General features: G+C 41.4%; 1 protein-coding gene across 3 annotated transcripts in view; it reads right to left on the minus strand.

The window, feature by feature from the left end:
* The window catches only part of EPHA4 (EPH receptor A4), a 142,251-nt gene that overhangs the window by 34,306 nt on the left and 92,769 nt on the right, over positions 1-15,176 (minus strand). For all 3 annotated transcript variants that reach the window (XM_087863885.1, XM_087863891.1, XM_045775331.2), the window contains exon 6: positions 776-900. In XM_087863885.1, the coding sequence (XP_087720011.1) occupies positions 776-900 (125 nt within the window). The remainder of the gene's footprint in view (positions 1-775; positions 901-15,176) is intronic.

Raw genomic sequence — 15,176 nt, forward strand, 5'->3', positions numbered from 1 at the left:
GAAAAGAACTCAGAGGACGGTTGGTGGCTTTTCCCACTCCACAGCCAGCAATTTAACAGAAATAACCACAAGAAGGTCTCTCATCTTTTTCTATTTTCCGTCTAGAAAATGTCAAAAATGTTGTAATCTGGTTTCAGTGAAAAATAAATCCTGTCCCCTTTCTGCTTTTAATAAGGAAGCCAATAAGTGATTATCTTTAAAAAGAAAGAGAAGTCAATTGTTCATTTTCTAGACAATCTTGAATGCAAATAGCTCTCTTCAGAATTCTGTCCTTTAAGAGAGACAAGTTATTTGTAAAAATAATGTCTTTCTATAACTTTAAGAGGCTGAAAAATGTAATTTTCCTTCCCTGATTTTCTATTAAAAGTCATCAAAACCCACACCTTGATTCTGAATAGCAGTGATCTACTTAAACAGATCATTATTTCGACTTTTATGAGTCACTCTCACTGATAGAAGGCTTATATATAAGAACCTCTTAGTTATCTTGATTTCCGTTACTAGAAAGAAAAAATGGTTATATTAGAATACAGTGCATTTTTCCTATTTTTCAAGATAACCAACTTAATACATAAAATCCATAATTGGATTCGATTGGGGAACAAAATACATTTGGTTTTGAGATTCGCTGGTATTCTGGATTTATAACTGGCTAAAAACTAAAGAGAAAAAGGATGGACGGATGGAGAGAAAGAAGGATGGAAGGGACGACAGGGGCGGGGGCAGGGAGGAAGGAAAAGAAAGGAGGAAGGAAGCTTGCTCATTCAAGCAATACCTTCTCATAATACTTGACTTCATACTCCAAGATCACCCCATTGGGCCTATCTGGTTCCAGCCAAGCCAGAGCAACACTGTATCTTGTAACTTCTTTTGCCTGGACCAAAGCAATGGATGACGGTGCTATTGGGAAAAACAACAAAAAAACAAAAGGGGAAAAGACATTGGTGGTACCAATCGATAATTTCATTTTACTTAAGAAAAATGTGAAGGATTGTCTTGTCTTGCCCAGATTTCCATGTCAGTCTTCCCCAGTACACAAGCATACCATTTTTATGGTTCTCTCCAATATGTTGGTATATGGTTTGTCTTAGAAAAATAATCTTTGAGGTAAAAGCCTGTATACAGCATCACCTCCACAGCACCCGCGGCCATTCCTCACAAAATCTATAGAAAATGCTACCGTCTTCTTTATTTTTTTTGCAAGCCTTGAAATCCACTGGAAGACCGCCTTTTACGTTCAGTAACACTGCGTCTCCTCCTACCTTCCAAGTTTACAAGTGGTCATCTTACTGGTCTTTAATTTTATACAAGCAGGAGAATTTGCGACTCTTCCCGGGGGACTGTAGGAAATGCACACAATTTCTATCCTTTCTAATATAAATAAAAGTACTGCTTAATTGGAGCTAAATTTCTGGTTTGACACAGTGATGCAAATAACGAAGAACAGGAATAGAACAATGATGCTCTCTCTGGACATGGGTGACGTCGTGCAGCTATTTTTACAAAGGCTGAAATATTGCTTTTGCCTGTGGAGTAGCAAACTTTCTTCTTTCCACGAAGAAAGACGCAAAAGCAGTCCTGTAGTGGCTGTGTTCTCAGGGGTCCTGAGATTTATAAAACCAGGCTGCCCTCTTCTTCACTGTGACGGTCCCGTCTCCAGCTGTTGTAAGCTCTGCTGGGACTGACAAGGACACAAATGTGCCATCTCCGGGGAAGAGAGGAGCATTCGTGAAATCCGTAATCTTACCTAACAGAGCTGGTCTGCAGAACTAGAGATTAGGGGGCCTGCCTCAATTGAATGTATATTCCCGTTTGTTACCAAATTGTGGACGTAGGTGAAAACATCACAAAATGGCCACTGAGGAACAACAGCATGGTGTCAGGCCATCCTCCTTTTCTTTCCCAACACACACACCACTGCCAAACCCTAACTCAGAGGAAAAAAGAGAAAAGTAAACTAAATTGTCACTGAAAACGGGCTGGGACTAACTTCAAACATGCTTGACCATATCTGACAGGTGTACTGATGGAAAGGAAAGCAACCAGACACACCACAGTCACACAGGGAATCCTCCAGCTGAAGTGAATCCAGCAGGGAGCACCTCTCGGACATGGTTATTTGACAGCCTGGCGTCTCCGTCGGGGGCACTTCAAGATGGCATGTGCGCATGCGCGTGCGCGCACACCCCCTGCCCTACTTCTCTCTCCCACTCTTTTTCCCCCAAAGCTATTCCAGATTGAATCTCAGGCATACACACAAGTGAAAGATACAGTGGATACACATGTCCTCCATCAAAGGCAACCCCAAGGTTAGTAATACCAAACTGGGTGAACGGAGCTGCATGCAGACATATGGAAGCCACTGAACATCTGAGGAAAATGAAAAACGGAAATGTGCTCATTAGCTGCATTAAGGCTTCCCTCCCCCACCACACACACACACACACACACACACACGCACACATTTTCTCTCTCTCTTTCCTTACCGGTTGACACCGAACCATCGTCCAGCAAAATGTAAGGAGTGACTCGTAAATACAGAGACAGCAAGAAGGCTAAGCAAGCTGCCTGGCTGTGAAAAGCTATTTCACTCCAGGTAATAAATATATTGTCTAACACAGCACTTGAGCATACACTCCATAAGAAGGGGCTCTTTAAACTCTGCTGTTCAGGATTGGGAAGTGAAATAGAAAAGTGAGGATTTTTGAAAGAAAGCGGCGGCGGGGGCAGGGGGATCATAAAGTTATAAAACGGACTTTCTCTCAGAAATGGTCTGGGTCAGATCCTGATAATCAATAGATTCCTCGGGAAAGACCTGCCTGGCTGCCCTTGGGGCGCACTGCGTAACGAAGCTTGTTTCTCTCTGGTTGGTTCATCACGAAACTGCTGCACACGGGCAATGAATCTGGTTTTAGAAACTGGAGCAGCAGTGTTCCCCATGCCCATTCGAGGGGAATAGGAATGCAACTGAAGGGCTCAAAACATCGCAGCCAGGGTGTCCACCATAGAATCGTGGTAACTGATAGACTCTTTCTAAGGCAGCCCTACTTGGAAAAATCCATATGCACCAGTGTGTAAATAAACCAACCGTGTGTGCTGACTCGGCCGTCAGTAAAAGGGAAGAACGTGAGATGAGAGAGTCAAGTAGAATAGTTCTAATTCCCGCAAGGTGTTACGGTGTGTGGCTGTCATGTCTGAATTCTTTCTGGACAGATGTCTTTCAGAAAAGCATTTTTATCAGGCTACAGTGACAAAAGCAACCCATGACCAAGTGAGATGGAGAAATAGACCTACTACAACACGCAACTGCACTGTAGTCTATCATGGCAGCCATTCCTCCCCCTGCGGAGAGCGTCTTACCTTCTCTGGTACAAAGAACACCAGTTTAGAAAAAAAACTGAGCTTTACAGCCACTCTGGAGGGAAGAGGCAACTGGATGTGTGCTCCACAATATAAGCCACATAGGGGTTCTTCCCTCGTCCTTCCTACCCTGCTTCCAACCCAGCCAGCCTCCAAGTCCACATCTGGAAGCCATCACTCTGCCACGTGTCCCCAGCTGCGGCTCGCTTCCCCAGATGAGGCATTTGGCAATGGCATTTCTCAATCATTCTCCTACCCCAAAGGTTCCCAAGCTTGTCTTCTCATGCCATTCATGTAATTGCTGCCACATCCCTCTGCATCTTGTGCTATGATCTCAGTAGAAGTTTTCTTGAACTCACATGCTATATTGACTTGAGTTATATTTATATGAAAAAACTCCCCATTACTGATGTAAATAAAACCCCGTTAACAGCAGGTAACCCTAAAAATGAATATGTGAATAAACAATGCTATTAATGTTTGCTGGACAATCTTGCCTCTTCCTACTTTATCCAAGATAGAGATTAGTCAGTGTGAGAGACGCAGCAAGGATAATTCGAGCACCAACTTAAGATTCTGGCCTTGGAGTAACTGCAAGAACTGAGAGAGAATTGCAAAGACTCTTGAATTTTCACATAGGGCAATTCAGTATTATAGGACGTTCCACATGGGTCTTCACTGAAATCGTCTCTGATGTCACCATTGTTAGGTTTCCACATTTTGGTAAAGACTACCAAGCCTTTCTCAATTTAGAAATGTTTTGGCTCCTGAGTCCCAATACCCCAGGGCTCTGCCCTTTGCTAACAAAATTACAAGATAATAGACAAACAGAAGGACAGATTGAACACTCTCGTCCCTAAAATATGGTTCAGAAGGAGCTATGACAAATCAGTGCCTTAGTTCAAAAGAGGGCTTCTCACCATAGTGGAAATTTTAGTCAACAGAAAAAGACCAAGCAGAGAAAAGGTCCTGCTTGTCTCTCAGTTCTCTAACGTACATTCTGAAACCTGTGGAGACATAGCTTTTCCTCAGGACTGACTCATCCACTAAGCACATACTTCACGAGCACCCGTGGAATAAGGCAAAGATGGGAAAGTGCAGACAGAGCTAAATCAAATACAGCCTTGGTCTCAAAGGAAGACCCATCTTATCCTTCAGCCTTTTCTGAATGAACAACAACAAAATAGATGAGGAAATTTTTCTAATAGTCTTACAGAGAAGACACCCATTTTCTAGAACTCAAGAGGGGGCAGTTCCTGCTAACCCTCTTCTTACCCAGATTCTCTCGTGGTGATGGGGGGAAGGATGGGGTGGGCGCTTCCTTATTCTACTGTGCGATTACACATGCAATACACCTGTCAAAGGTGAGAGGAGAAGCCAGGAGGAAGATGAAGGTTGACTCACTGTAAGAAAGAGACACATCTTAGATTGGAAACATTCCTACCTACCCACAGACTTTCTTCGTAAAAGAGGTATTTGCTTTAAGGAAAGTTTTGTGCCCCTGGACATAAGCAGGCATTCTTCGGTGGCTAGAATTTTGGCATAACACACAACAAGGAGAGCTGGCCGTGCTAGTCGACAGTAGTACGGTTGAGAAAGATGACTGATGGACATAAAAATCACAAAGGCAAGAACTACTAGAGGGTAGTTTTAAAGAAAATTTTGTGACTTCATTTAATTAAGTCCTTAATTTTCAAATGTTAGAAGCAGTATTTCCAAGGACTGACAGATGTCCATTTTCCTATCCTGAGATATTGTTATCTGAGACCACATCCTATGACTCTCAAGGGTAGTTTAATAGTTTTAATCCAAACCATGTTCTCGATTTCCTTTTCTCTTCACTTATAAATCACGCTGACGTACCCGTTCAATCACTCAACAAATGCCCCGTAAGCCTCTGCTCCAGGAACTTAAAATCCAAAGTAGAGCTAAAAAGATATTTATGTTGAAACAGTTAAATATTTGGCTAAATAAAGATAGTGGCTGAGATAAGGAGCCAGAATAGGGAGGAGGGCATTGTAAATTGCAGAAAGAACCGTGGAAGGATTTGGAGTAAGGCTAGTGAAGTAAGGTCAAGATTTACAGTGACAAACAGGAGGCAGAAAGGTGAAAGATGGCCGAACACAGGTGCACCTGCCCCAAGTATCACTGGGATTTTCAAGAAATTACTAGTATTCTAACTCTGTGAGCGTCGAGGGCTCAGCTAGGACATGTGAAATGAGGTAAAGATGAAAACATATTTGACTCATATACTTAAAGTATTTTCTACTTTACTAATTAGGTGGGAAGATCAGTAACTGTTAGAAGGATTTGGGATGTAATTCTGGGTTTGAAATTTACCAGTTGCCATCTTGGCCAAGTCACTCAATCTTCTTGCCTCCATTCTCCCATTTGTAAAACACCTTCCTTCCAGATACAAGCATGTGAGCTATCAGAAGGTACGCTCCATAAAAGTAGGGCTTTCCCTTGTCCATATCGATACCCGAACTATTCAAGATCATGTCTGGCACATAATGAGCACTTAATAAATTTGTCAAACAAGTAACTAAATGTTAAAATAGACTTAAAGAAATCTTTGTAGACATTGAGACATTTTCTAAATATAAAGTACCGAAAATAAGTCATCCCTAAAACAACTTTTTTATCTGCACCTGTTTCAGATGACCTTCTGTGGGTTTGGTTTTGCTATTTAGGTTAACTAAGATATTGACAATTAGGAGTAAAGTAAATGACAATTCTAATTATAAATGGAGTCTCTGTTTTCTAAGAGATATGAGAGGCTTCTGAGCTTTTCTTTTCAAAGACACAGGTTGTAAAATGTCATTCAAATGTGAATTAACATTAAAACTAGTTTTCACTGCACCTGTTACAGACAGCATTTTGAGGGGCTGCTCTTTTGGCTGACGGAGGTGTTGACAATCCTCTCAGCATTTCACCTCTGTATCTGGAGGGTATGTAAATAGTTCTCCTCATCACAAAGGTATAGTGGCATTGAAATCCCCCCCCCCATGTCATGATCCTAAATCCAGAAAGGGCCCTAAGCAGCTCTCTTGTTTTATAAGACCAGAGTTATCTCCAAAGATGCGTTAATGGAAACAAGTCAGTAACTGCCAGGAGAAGCATGTATCCCTGAAATCCCACCAAAAGGACATCATTGATGAAGTGTTGAGGGTAACAGAGTGCAGAGCCCTTTGCGGTCAAGGTTGGGACAGCAAGATGAAAACACGTGGAAGATATCTTTTTCCACACACACTGGAAACAAGTAAAATGGTAGCAGAGTATCATTTTCTGAAGGTGGAGCAAACACCATAGAGGACGAAAGAAAAAAACTTACCAAAGCTTGAAGGCTGAATGATCTGAGCTTTCTACTGGAAAGCCAAGACAAATGATCCCCCCTTCAAATAGTTCCGTATTCAAAATTCCACATATCCCTGAGAAACTGAGAATGCTTTCTGAATAGAATCCCCATTTGCTATGTACCTGTGGTTACATTTGGTGGGCAATCTGGCCACATGCATGCAGAAGGCACATGTGGGTTTTATCTCTGTGTGTGTTTCCGATAAACAGAAACAGCACAGATTAGGGGCTCGATCATGACTCTCTGACAGTGGTACATTTCACAACGAAGAATAACAGGAGATGCTTTGATGTCAAACAGAGGAGGCTCCTTTTAAGAAAATGGTAAATTTAACTTTCTTTGGTTCAAAGCTCAGCAGTTCTCCTTGCTCCCCACCGATTCAAGTGCTACAATTTTCTTTTATTCGCTTCCTCAATGACTCGCCATTAAACACCTACAAGTCATTTTACTGCAGCAGTTTGGCACTTGCGACACCCAAACAGGATGGAAAGGAGGAAAAAAAAAGATACGGAGCCAAGAAAGGCAGGAAGGAGTCTCAGCAAATCACTGCAGGCTATCAAACTGTTTGCTTGGGTCCAGCATCACGAGCAATGAATTAGAAACAGTTTGGGAGACCCTGAGTGAGGGAAGGAATGCCGCCAACGAACAGATCGACTACATTTCACTACTGGCTCAAATTAGGAGGGCGGGGGGAGAAGGCAGGCAATAAGCAGATGCAAGGAAAGCTCTCCAGCCTGCAGGCGAGGAAGAGTGGAAACAGCCCTTTATGAAAGTCAAGAAAGCTGGGGATGTCAGTGGTACAACAATGCCCACTGCTTGGAGGGAAGAGGGCTTCTTAACCACAGCGGGGTGCCCCCTCCCCAGGATCTGAATTTAAAGAAACAGTGTTTACTCAAGGGGGTCTTTCACTGATAGGAAAAATAACCCCACAGTTTATACATATCTCTGCTTCATGCAAACGGTATATTTAAATTTAATTACTTGGGGCTTAAGGTGGTTTTTGTTTCTTCTTTCTTTCTCATTTCAACACCGCAGCTCTGATTTGCTCTTTATCAAAGGTTTGTGCATTTTAAAATGCTGTCAGGCATCAAAATTAAATGCTTCAGAGCACTAATGATATCCTTGTGATTAAGGGTTTTGCCGTCACAGAAATGCTAAGAACGCCGGTGCTAATATTAATTGCTTTCTTCCACATCCCACCAAAGGGGGGAAGGATTTCTCCTCTGAGCTTTGCACTACCTATGGCACTAAAACACCAGTGAGTAATTTATTTTTTTTTTTACTATTATCATCATGGTATTTTATAGTACTCAACAGTGTGAAGTGTTTTCATAGACATATGATGTCGTTTGTACTACATTCAACCAGCTGGCTTAACCCTCTGCTATTTTTTAGGTAAAAATCATTAAAAGACTCAAGCCCCATCCACCCTCCCTTACACTGGTGATACATCACCAATGTTAACAACTCTTCTTTGCACCCCCCAGCGTTTAGCTGCCGTATCATGGATAAGCACCTAAGCACATTTTATCAGAGTCAAGAAAAAAAAAATTGTAAAACTGTCAAAAAAAAAAAAAGAAAAGGTACAGAAAAAGTTGATTATTCCGAAACAGATACAGAATTACTTCCCTACTCAACAAAAGACAGAGAACCAAATACTCAATTAAAACCTTTAGAAGACTGAATTCAAGGAAGTTCATTTATATTTAAATATGGATATATTAATATTAATTAAGTGTACAGTTAAAATATAGAAGGGATGCGTTTTTTCCCCCCAGAAAGTGATTTCTTTCCAAGGTCAGGACACAGAGTTGATTTTAAACAAATACTATAAAATAAAGCAGGGCACAGTAACACTTAACCAAAGGATTCAAAAAGACCCACGCTTCCAGTGGTTTTCAGAATCTGACTGTGGACACTAATGGTGACCCAAGAGCAAGTCTTTACAAAGCATTAAACTCAGACTCCTCTTTTTCCAGAGAAATGGGTGGCAGATAAATTTTAGAGAAATCTTTTTCTCGAGAGCTGTTAACCACATTTTAAATAATGGAACGTGACGTTATCCTTGGTCTTCATGGGACGTGTTGGCACAAGCAAGGGAAAGGTGCTGGGATTAGCCTCTGGGGCTAAGTGTCCGAAGATGTGAGCACCCCTCCCCGAAATGACTGTTTCTGGGCTGGAGAAGCTCAGACAAGGACACGTTTCCTTTGCATGTGGGAGGGTTCATATGACTGAATTCTGGACAATGGGGTGTAGGTTTAAGTGATTATTCCTTTTCTAGACCCAACACACAAATAGTGTCCTTGGGTCTTTCCATCCTCTCCAACCTACACTCGTCAGCTGGATGTTGACGCCCAGGCCCACATGTCCCCTCATCACCACCAAATGGCTACAACTGGGGCAAGGAACAACTTTCTATTGTGTTAACTGACATTTGCGGTTACAGTAGGTACTCATTCAGGTAAAGGGGAGCCATTCAGCAACAAAGAGGCCTTTTGCACGTAACATTTTCATATGATAACTAATGGAAGTGTAGTAGTAAGGGGGCTCCAGAAGATTGGATGTGGTCCAAGCTGCCTGAATGGCCTTCAGATTCCCTCGGGGCACTCTGGCCCCAGCAGGGGTAGGGTGAGCAGAATCCACTCATTTGCGCCAGAGACTGGGGAGCGCTGCCCTGCAGTCAGTAATGCCAGGAGCAGATGGTGCAGCTCTGCACGGACACAGGCGGCCGCAGGTCTTCTCCCAGCGAAGGAATTCAGAACAATCACAAGTTACTGGGCTCAAAGACTCCACTGAGCTTGTCTTAATGTTCAATGGGAAAAAGACAGGGGGGTTCTCAAAATGGCTTCGGTGAATTTTCTTTTCAGAAAAGAGTTGGTCTCCACTGCCTAGTTAACAGCTGCCACAGTTGAAGGCTTGGGCTATGTCAGTCAGAGGAAAACCGAGAAGAATGGGCAGGTGAGCAAATCTGACCTCCGGAAGGCGCTGCCATACACTGACCGCCATTTTGACTGAGCAACTCTCTGAGGTACTTACAGTTATCACCTTTGAATTCATATTTGCAAACTTAGGCAACTACAGAAGGTAAATAATTGGGCTGGAGCTATAAAATGAGACTGTAAACCCAAGTCTGCCTGACTCAAAAGTATACAATCCTCTTACCATACCTCCTACCTATAAACACACACTCACTAAATTAGCATTTACTGAGGAACTACCGTGTGCCAAGCACCGTTTTAAATGTCTTGCATGAATTAATCCATATAATCCTCACAACAATCCTATGAGGCAGGTACTACTATTGTTCTCATTTTATAGATAAAGAAACTAAGGTACAGAGAGTTTGAATAACTTGCCCCAAGTTACAGCATGTAAGTGGTGAATTCACAAGTCAAGTCCTGGAGCCCACATTTTCAACCACACTGAACCATAAGAAGCCTCTAGTCTCTCCCCTCCTTACACTGGTAGGAAATGAGAGATCTGAGCATTAAATGGCTTGCTCTCCCGAAGCACCAGCAGTATTAGGAACAGCAAATGCTATGTCTGCTATATGTTACTTAGGTATAGGACTGTCCCTGTACATTCTAGGTTGCCAATAACTTAGGCATGACCTTTGTTCATAGACAAACCTTAAAGCTTTCAGAGATGAATCACCTCACAAGAGAACTACTTAAAGAGCTAAGAAGATAATGATCTAAAACAGAAGAATTCAATCATGAAAGAAAATGATAGTATTTGAAGTTAGGGAAGGGGTAGGGGGTATAGGGCAAGCTTCTGGAAGATCGGTGATGTTCTACTCTTTGCTCTGGTTTATGGTTACACAGGTGTTTGCTTTGAGATAATTCACTGTACATTTGTGGCGTATCCACTTTTCTGTGTATATTTCATAATCAAAAGGCTAAAAGTCAAAGAAAAATGTTAACTAAGGGTATTAAGGATGGAATAGGAAAAGTAGTATTAGAAAGACCCATCCAAAATTTTTAGTTAACCCTCTGAGTAAAGGTCTAAAGGTGTCATGAAAGATCCAAGCTTTTGCAAATTAGGACTTTTGTAACTATTTAACTGCTCTGTTTCATATCTGAGCCATATAGCAATCCCTGCTCTCTGCAGTAAAGAAAATATATTACTTAAATGCTTGTTTTACTTTTTAAAAACTACTACCTTAAATTAGCATTACTACATATGTATAGCTGTACCGTTAGTTATAGAATTACAAGTGAGTGACAGCTCAGACTTGGAACCGAGGCTCATGTCCCCCAGAAGTAACTGGGGATGACTTTGGGCACCAAGTGTCTCTGATATAGGATGTCTTCTGTTTCATCTGACAGCTGCTTGTTTTACTTTCTATTTGCTTCCTAAGAAACTGATTGGTAGGTTCCAAGCAAGGGTAGCCCAATATTTGCCAACAGAAACATTGCAGGATTCAGGGTGTATTTCCTGGTAAGTAAGAATGCCAGTTTGAGGCAAATAGGAAAACAAGTCTTTCGACTGGAAGGCAATTTATAAGAATTTGCCTGAGAAAGACAACCGTTTTAAATGGGCAAAGTTAGCAAGAATAAATAAATTGGCTAATTTTTTTTCTTCTCTGAATGCCTCTAGGAAGATGAGCCTTTCCATTGCACCTCCATAGGTCAAAAAGTATCTAGGATAAACTCTTGGCTGAAATTATTTTATATGCATCTTGATCGGAGAGGATGACGCGCCTTGGGCCAAGTGAGCCCCTCCATGACCGCCGATGCCTACCAAAATTATTGTGGGATTCGGAGGATGGTATCAAGGAAAGGTTCTCCTCTGCTGAGCAGAAATACAGCATAGGGAGTGGAAACGGATTAGCTGCTGTGAATCGAGGCTTCTATTCCTTTAGCTGTCAGCTCCACTGGAGAGCTTGAGGCATTCCAAATCTGGAAAATAAAAGCCGTGCTGTGGGCTTCAGGTTCTCTTTGTTACTCAGACAGCTGCTAATCGTCCTGCTGTGTTTGGAACCAAGGAGACAATGCTATAACATTTAGCTTTTTGACATCCGAAGCATCTAGATCAGTCCCCTATTAAAGATGAATTAATCACAAAGACTCTAAAAGCCAGGAAGATAGATGTACCTAGTAAATCTCTGCGCTTGCCTTTTACTTCCCACACTCTACGTTTCTACGTTTACAGGCAGAAATGCTTAACAGCCTGTTCCAGAAACTGACCGATAAAAAGCCTTGTTCATTACTTTATATCAGATGCTTGACGATTTCCTACACCCCCTGGAAAAGCCTTTCAGAAGGAGGTAAGATGTTGATCTGCTAAAAGAGCCTGTCTGTGTCAATAAATATATCCACTGTGACTGTTGTCATCTGGACTTTTTAAGTGTGATAACTAATTCAGGAGTGTGGCTTTGCCACTTGCTACAGGGACATCCAGATCATCTGCGTAGTTAAAAAAAAAAAAAAAGCCATTAGATAAACCTGGGAAACTTTAGAGAGCAAAATATTACTACTAGTAGTACTACTAGTACTAATTAGCATCACAAATACTAATACTAGTGCTACTAATGATACTAATGATACTTGGCCTCCAAGTCAGGCCACATTATCCCCTCAAGTCATGGCCCCAAGTGAGAGTGAATAAATGGGAGCTTATTCTGGGTTTGGACACCTGGAAAAATGGAAAGAGTGCGCGCTGGATGAAGCCTCGGAATTCTGTGCACCGAAATTTAGGTTAATAAAAAGGTCTCAGAGTTATTTCTTCACATTCGTCTTCATTTCACAAGAGCATTGAAGAGGGACATCAAATTCTCCATCAAAGAGCAGACCGCCCACAGCATCTGTTATGAATGGGTGCCCGGGTCATGAACCCCCAAACAAAGAAAAAATTAAAAAATAAAAGCAGACAGCCTGACTGATATTATCACGGAGGCCCAGAATCCAATTTTCTTTTTTCCTTCCTTCCATATACTCTTCATAGGAGGCATCTAATCACCATAACACAAGATGAAGAGAAAGTCTCAACACAAGGAGGATCCTATTAAAATACTACAGAAAAGCAGCATTAACCATTCTGAGTTATTGGAAATCTTTTGAAATCAGATTGCTATTTTTTATTTCCCAAGCTAATGGAACCAGTAAGAGGCTAGTACAGTATCTGCAAGGTGCCAGGCTGGTGCCAGCTCAAGGCGCTGAATTCCTTGGCTTTCGATGGAGTCTGAATATATCATGACTAACTCCTTCCCCGTCACTGTCTCAGTGACAGTCCACCGTCTTCCAAATTGAAAGAGTAGGAAGTCAATTAGTGTCACTTATGATGTGAACACCTGTCGACTAAGACCTGGACTGAGACCAATTTCATTACCATAGCCACTCAATGGCTGCCAGATGGCCAGGCCTTGGACCACTTATGATATAGTCCAGATTCAAGGAGGTGACCTAAAGACAGAAAGGTCTAGAGTCCCATTAGTCATCTCCTGAGCCATCCAATTCCCCATCACATATACAATTGCAATAGGATACCTATTTTTCCTAATGGTCATTTAAAAAGACCACAGAAGCTGCTAAAAAAAAAAAAAAATAAAGTTATGGTGACCAGAAATTGAGGATATTAGCTCCTTAAGTGATAAGCAATTTTATCACCCATTGTTATTTTTAAATCTGAAACTCCTTTTTAATAACTCAACTTTCTCTTTATTGCATTTGAAAACACGTGGACAGAATGGAAAAAAAACACAGAAATGAAAAATATCAGACAAAGAATAAAGAGGAGCATGAAATTATAGGCTACAGATTATCACTGACAGGATAAGACAGACAAGCAGAGGGTACATTTCAATACAATTTTGGTTGCAAATCTATGTGTTCTATGCTAGCTGGAATGTTTCCAAGTCCAAACGTTGCTTGGCTTAAAGAACAATGGCTATGCTGAGAAATGATGGCCATAGATGGTAAAGTAGAGTGCTGCAGGTTGAAGGGGTGGGGGGGAGAGACAGACAGAAACAGGAAGAAGACCAATGCTGAGACTCTCCCTCGTATTCCCAGTTGGTTTCACTACATGGAAATTTGGGAAAGTTCTGAACACAGGGAAATCAAATATTCAAGGGGCAATATGTATGAGCCATAGAACAAACGCTGAGGAGCTGATTTTTCAGTAATACCTAAGGAAGCCTTCGTTTTACTTGGAGTCAAATCTTTCCCTCCCAGTTTCTTGCTTGCTACAAAGACAAGCACAGAGTGACTGTTAAGTGGAGAGAAGTGATGGAGACCTTTGGGTTAAATTACAACCAGCACTTTTTGCAAATGCTTCATATACAAATGGTCACCACATGCTATGCTCTCAAAAATGTGTCCATGAAATGATAGTCTTGAAGCCCTCATATCTGAAACTCTATCTTTTTGGCAATTGTCATAAAAGCTATGATCAAGGTTAGAGAAAGGAGCATAATTTATGAGAAGGAATTTTAAGCTTGGGAATTTGCAATGATAGAATTAATTTGTTTTTAATATTGGGGTATCAGCCAGAAACGAAATGTATGTGCCAGATAGTTTAAACTCCTACAGGCATTACAAGTCTGAAGCTGAAACAACCGAGCTATTAAATTTTAAAATGTTATTAAGGCCAATAGATGTCTCCAACTGGATCTGTGTTTGAAGATCCAAGATAACTTTTGTACGCATAAAGAATAACAAAATCTGGGAAATCTGTAATTGTTTTAGGACTTAAATTTTCTTTTTTCTTTTCTTTTCTTTTTTCTTCTCTTTTTCAACTAGGAGGTTCACAGCATCTCACTGGGGCCCCTCTTTTAACACAACCTGCTGAAATGTGAAATGCAGTACTCCTGGCTCCGCCCAGAAGTCAATCTGTAAATACCGGGAAGGACCTCAATCGAAAAACACATTGCCTAGAAATAGTCCCACAGCATGGTCTCCAAGAAAGACATCGGAGCGGGGCTCCCGCACACTACAGGCAGTTAATGGGAGTATTTCGTGTGTGTTCTGAAATATGAAGAGAAGAAAAACTGGAGGGAAAGTGAAAAAGCCATCATCCAAAGCCCACATGGAATGAAGGTTATATTCTTGAAGAGTTGACAGGAAGATTTAAAGGGCTTCTCATCTACCACTCTTCCCCAGACAATACCCTTTGATATTACACAAAGATTCCTTAAATATATCACCAGTCTCTTAGAGCCACACCTGAATTAGATGACTACTCAGCACGGGTGTCTGCAATGAGGACAGTGAACACAATATATGCTTTTTAAGTCCTATGACCTGTGCTCTGATTACAAGACACTAATTTTCATAGGCTGATATCCTGCCATATTTGTACTCTCTGCTTGCAGTGGAAAACAAAGCAACAAGAGCCCCGACTATATACTGTAATGATAACCATGCCCCTATTTTAAAATGGGGAGAAACAAGATGACTTTAGCTTCAAGAATTCCCAAGCCTCCCAAAGCAACCTCCTAGAAAGATTCCTAAATCACACT

Source organism: Ursus americanus, chromosome 1, assembly GCF_024610735.1.
Source record: "Ursus americanus isolate L20-20 chromosome 1, mUrsAme1.1.p, whole genome shotgun sequence".
In the NCBI taxonomy this organism is placed as follows: Eukaryota; Metazoa; Chordata; class Mammalia; order Carnivora; family Ursidae; genus Ursus; species Ursus americanus.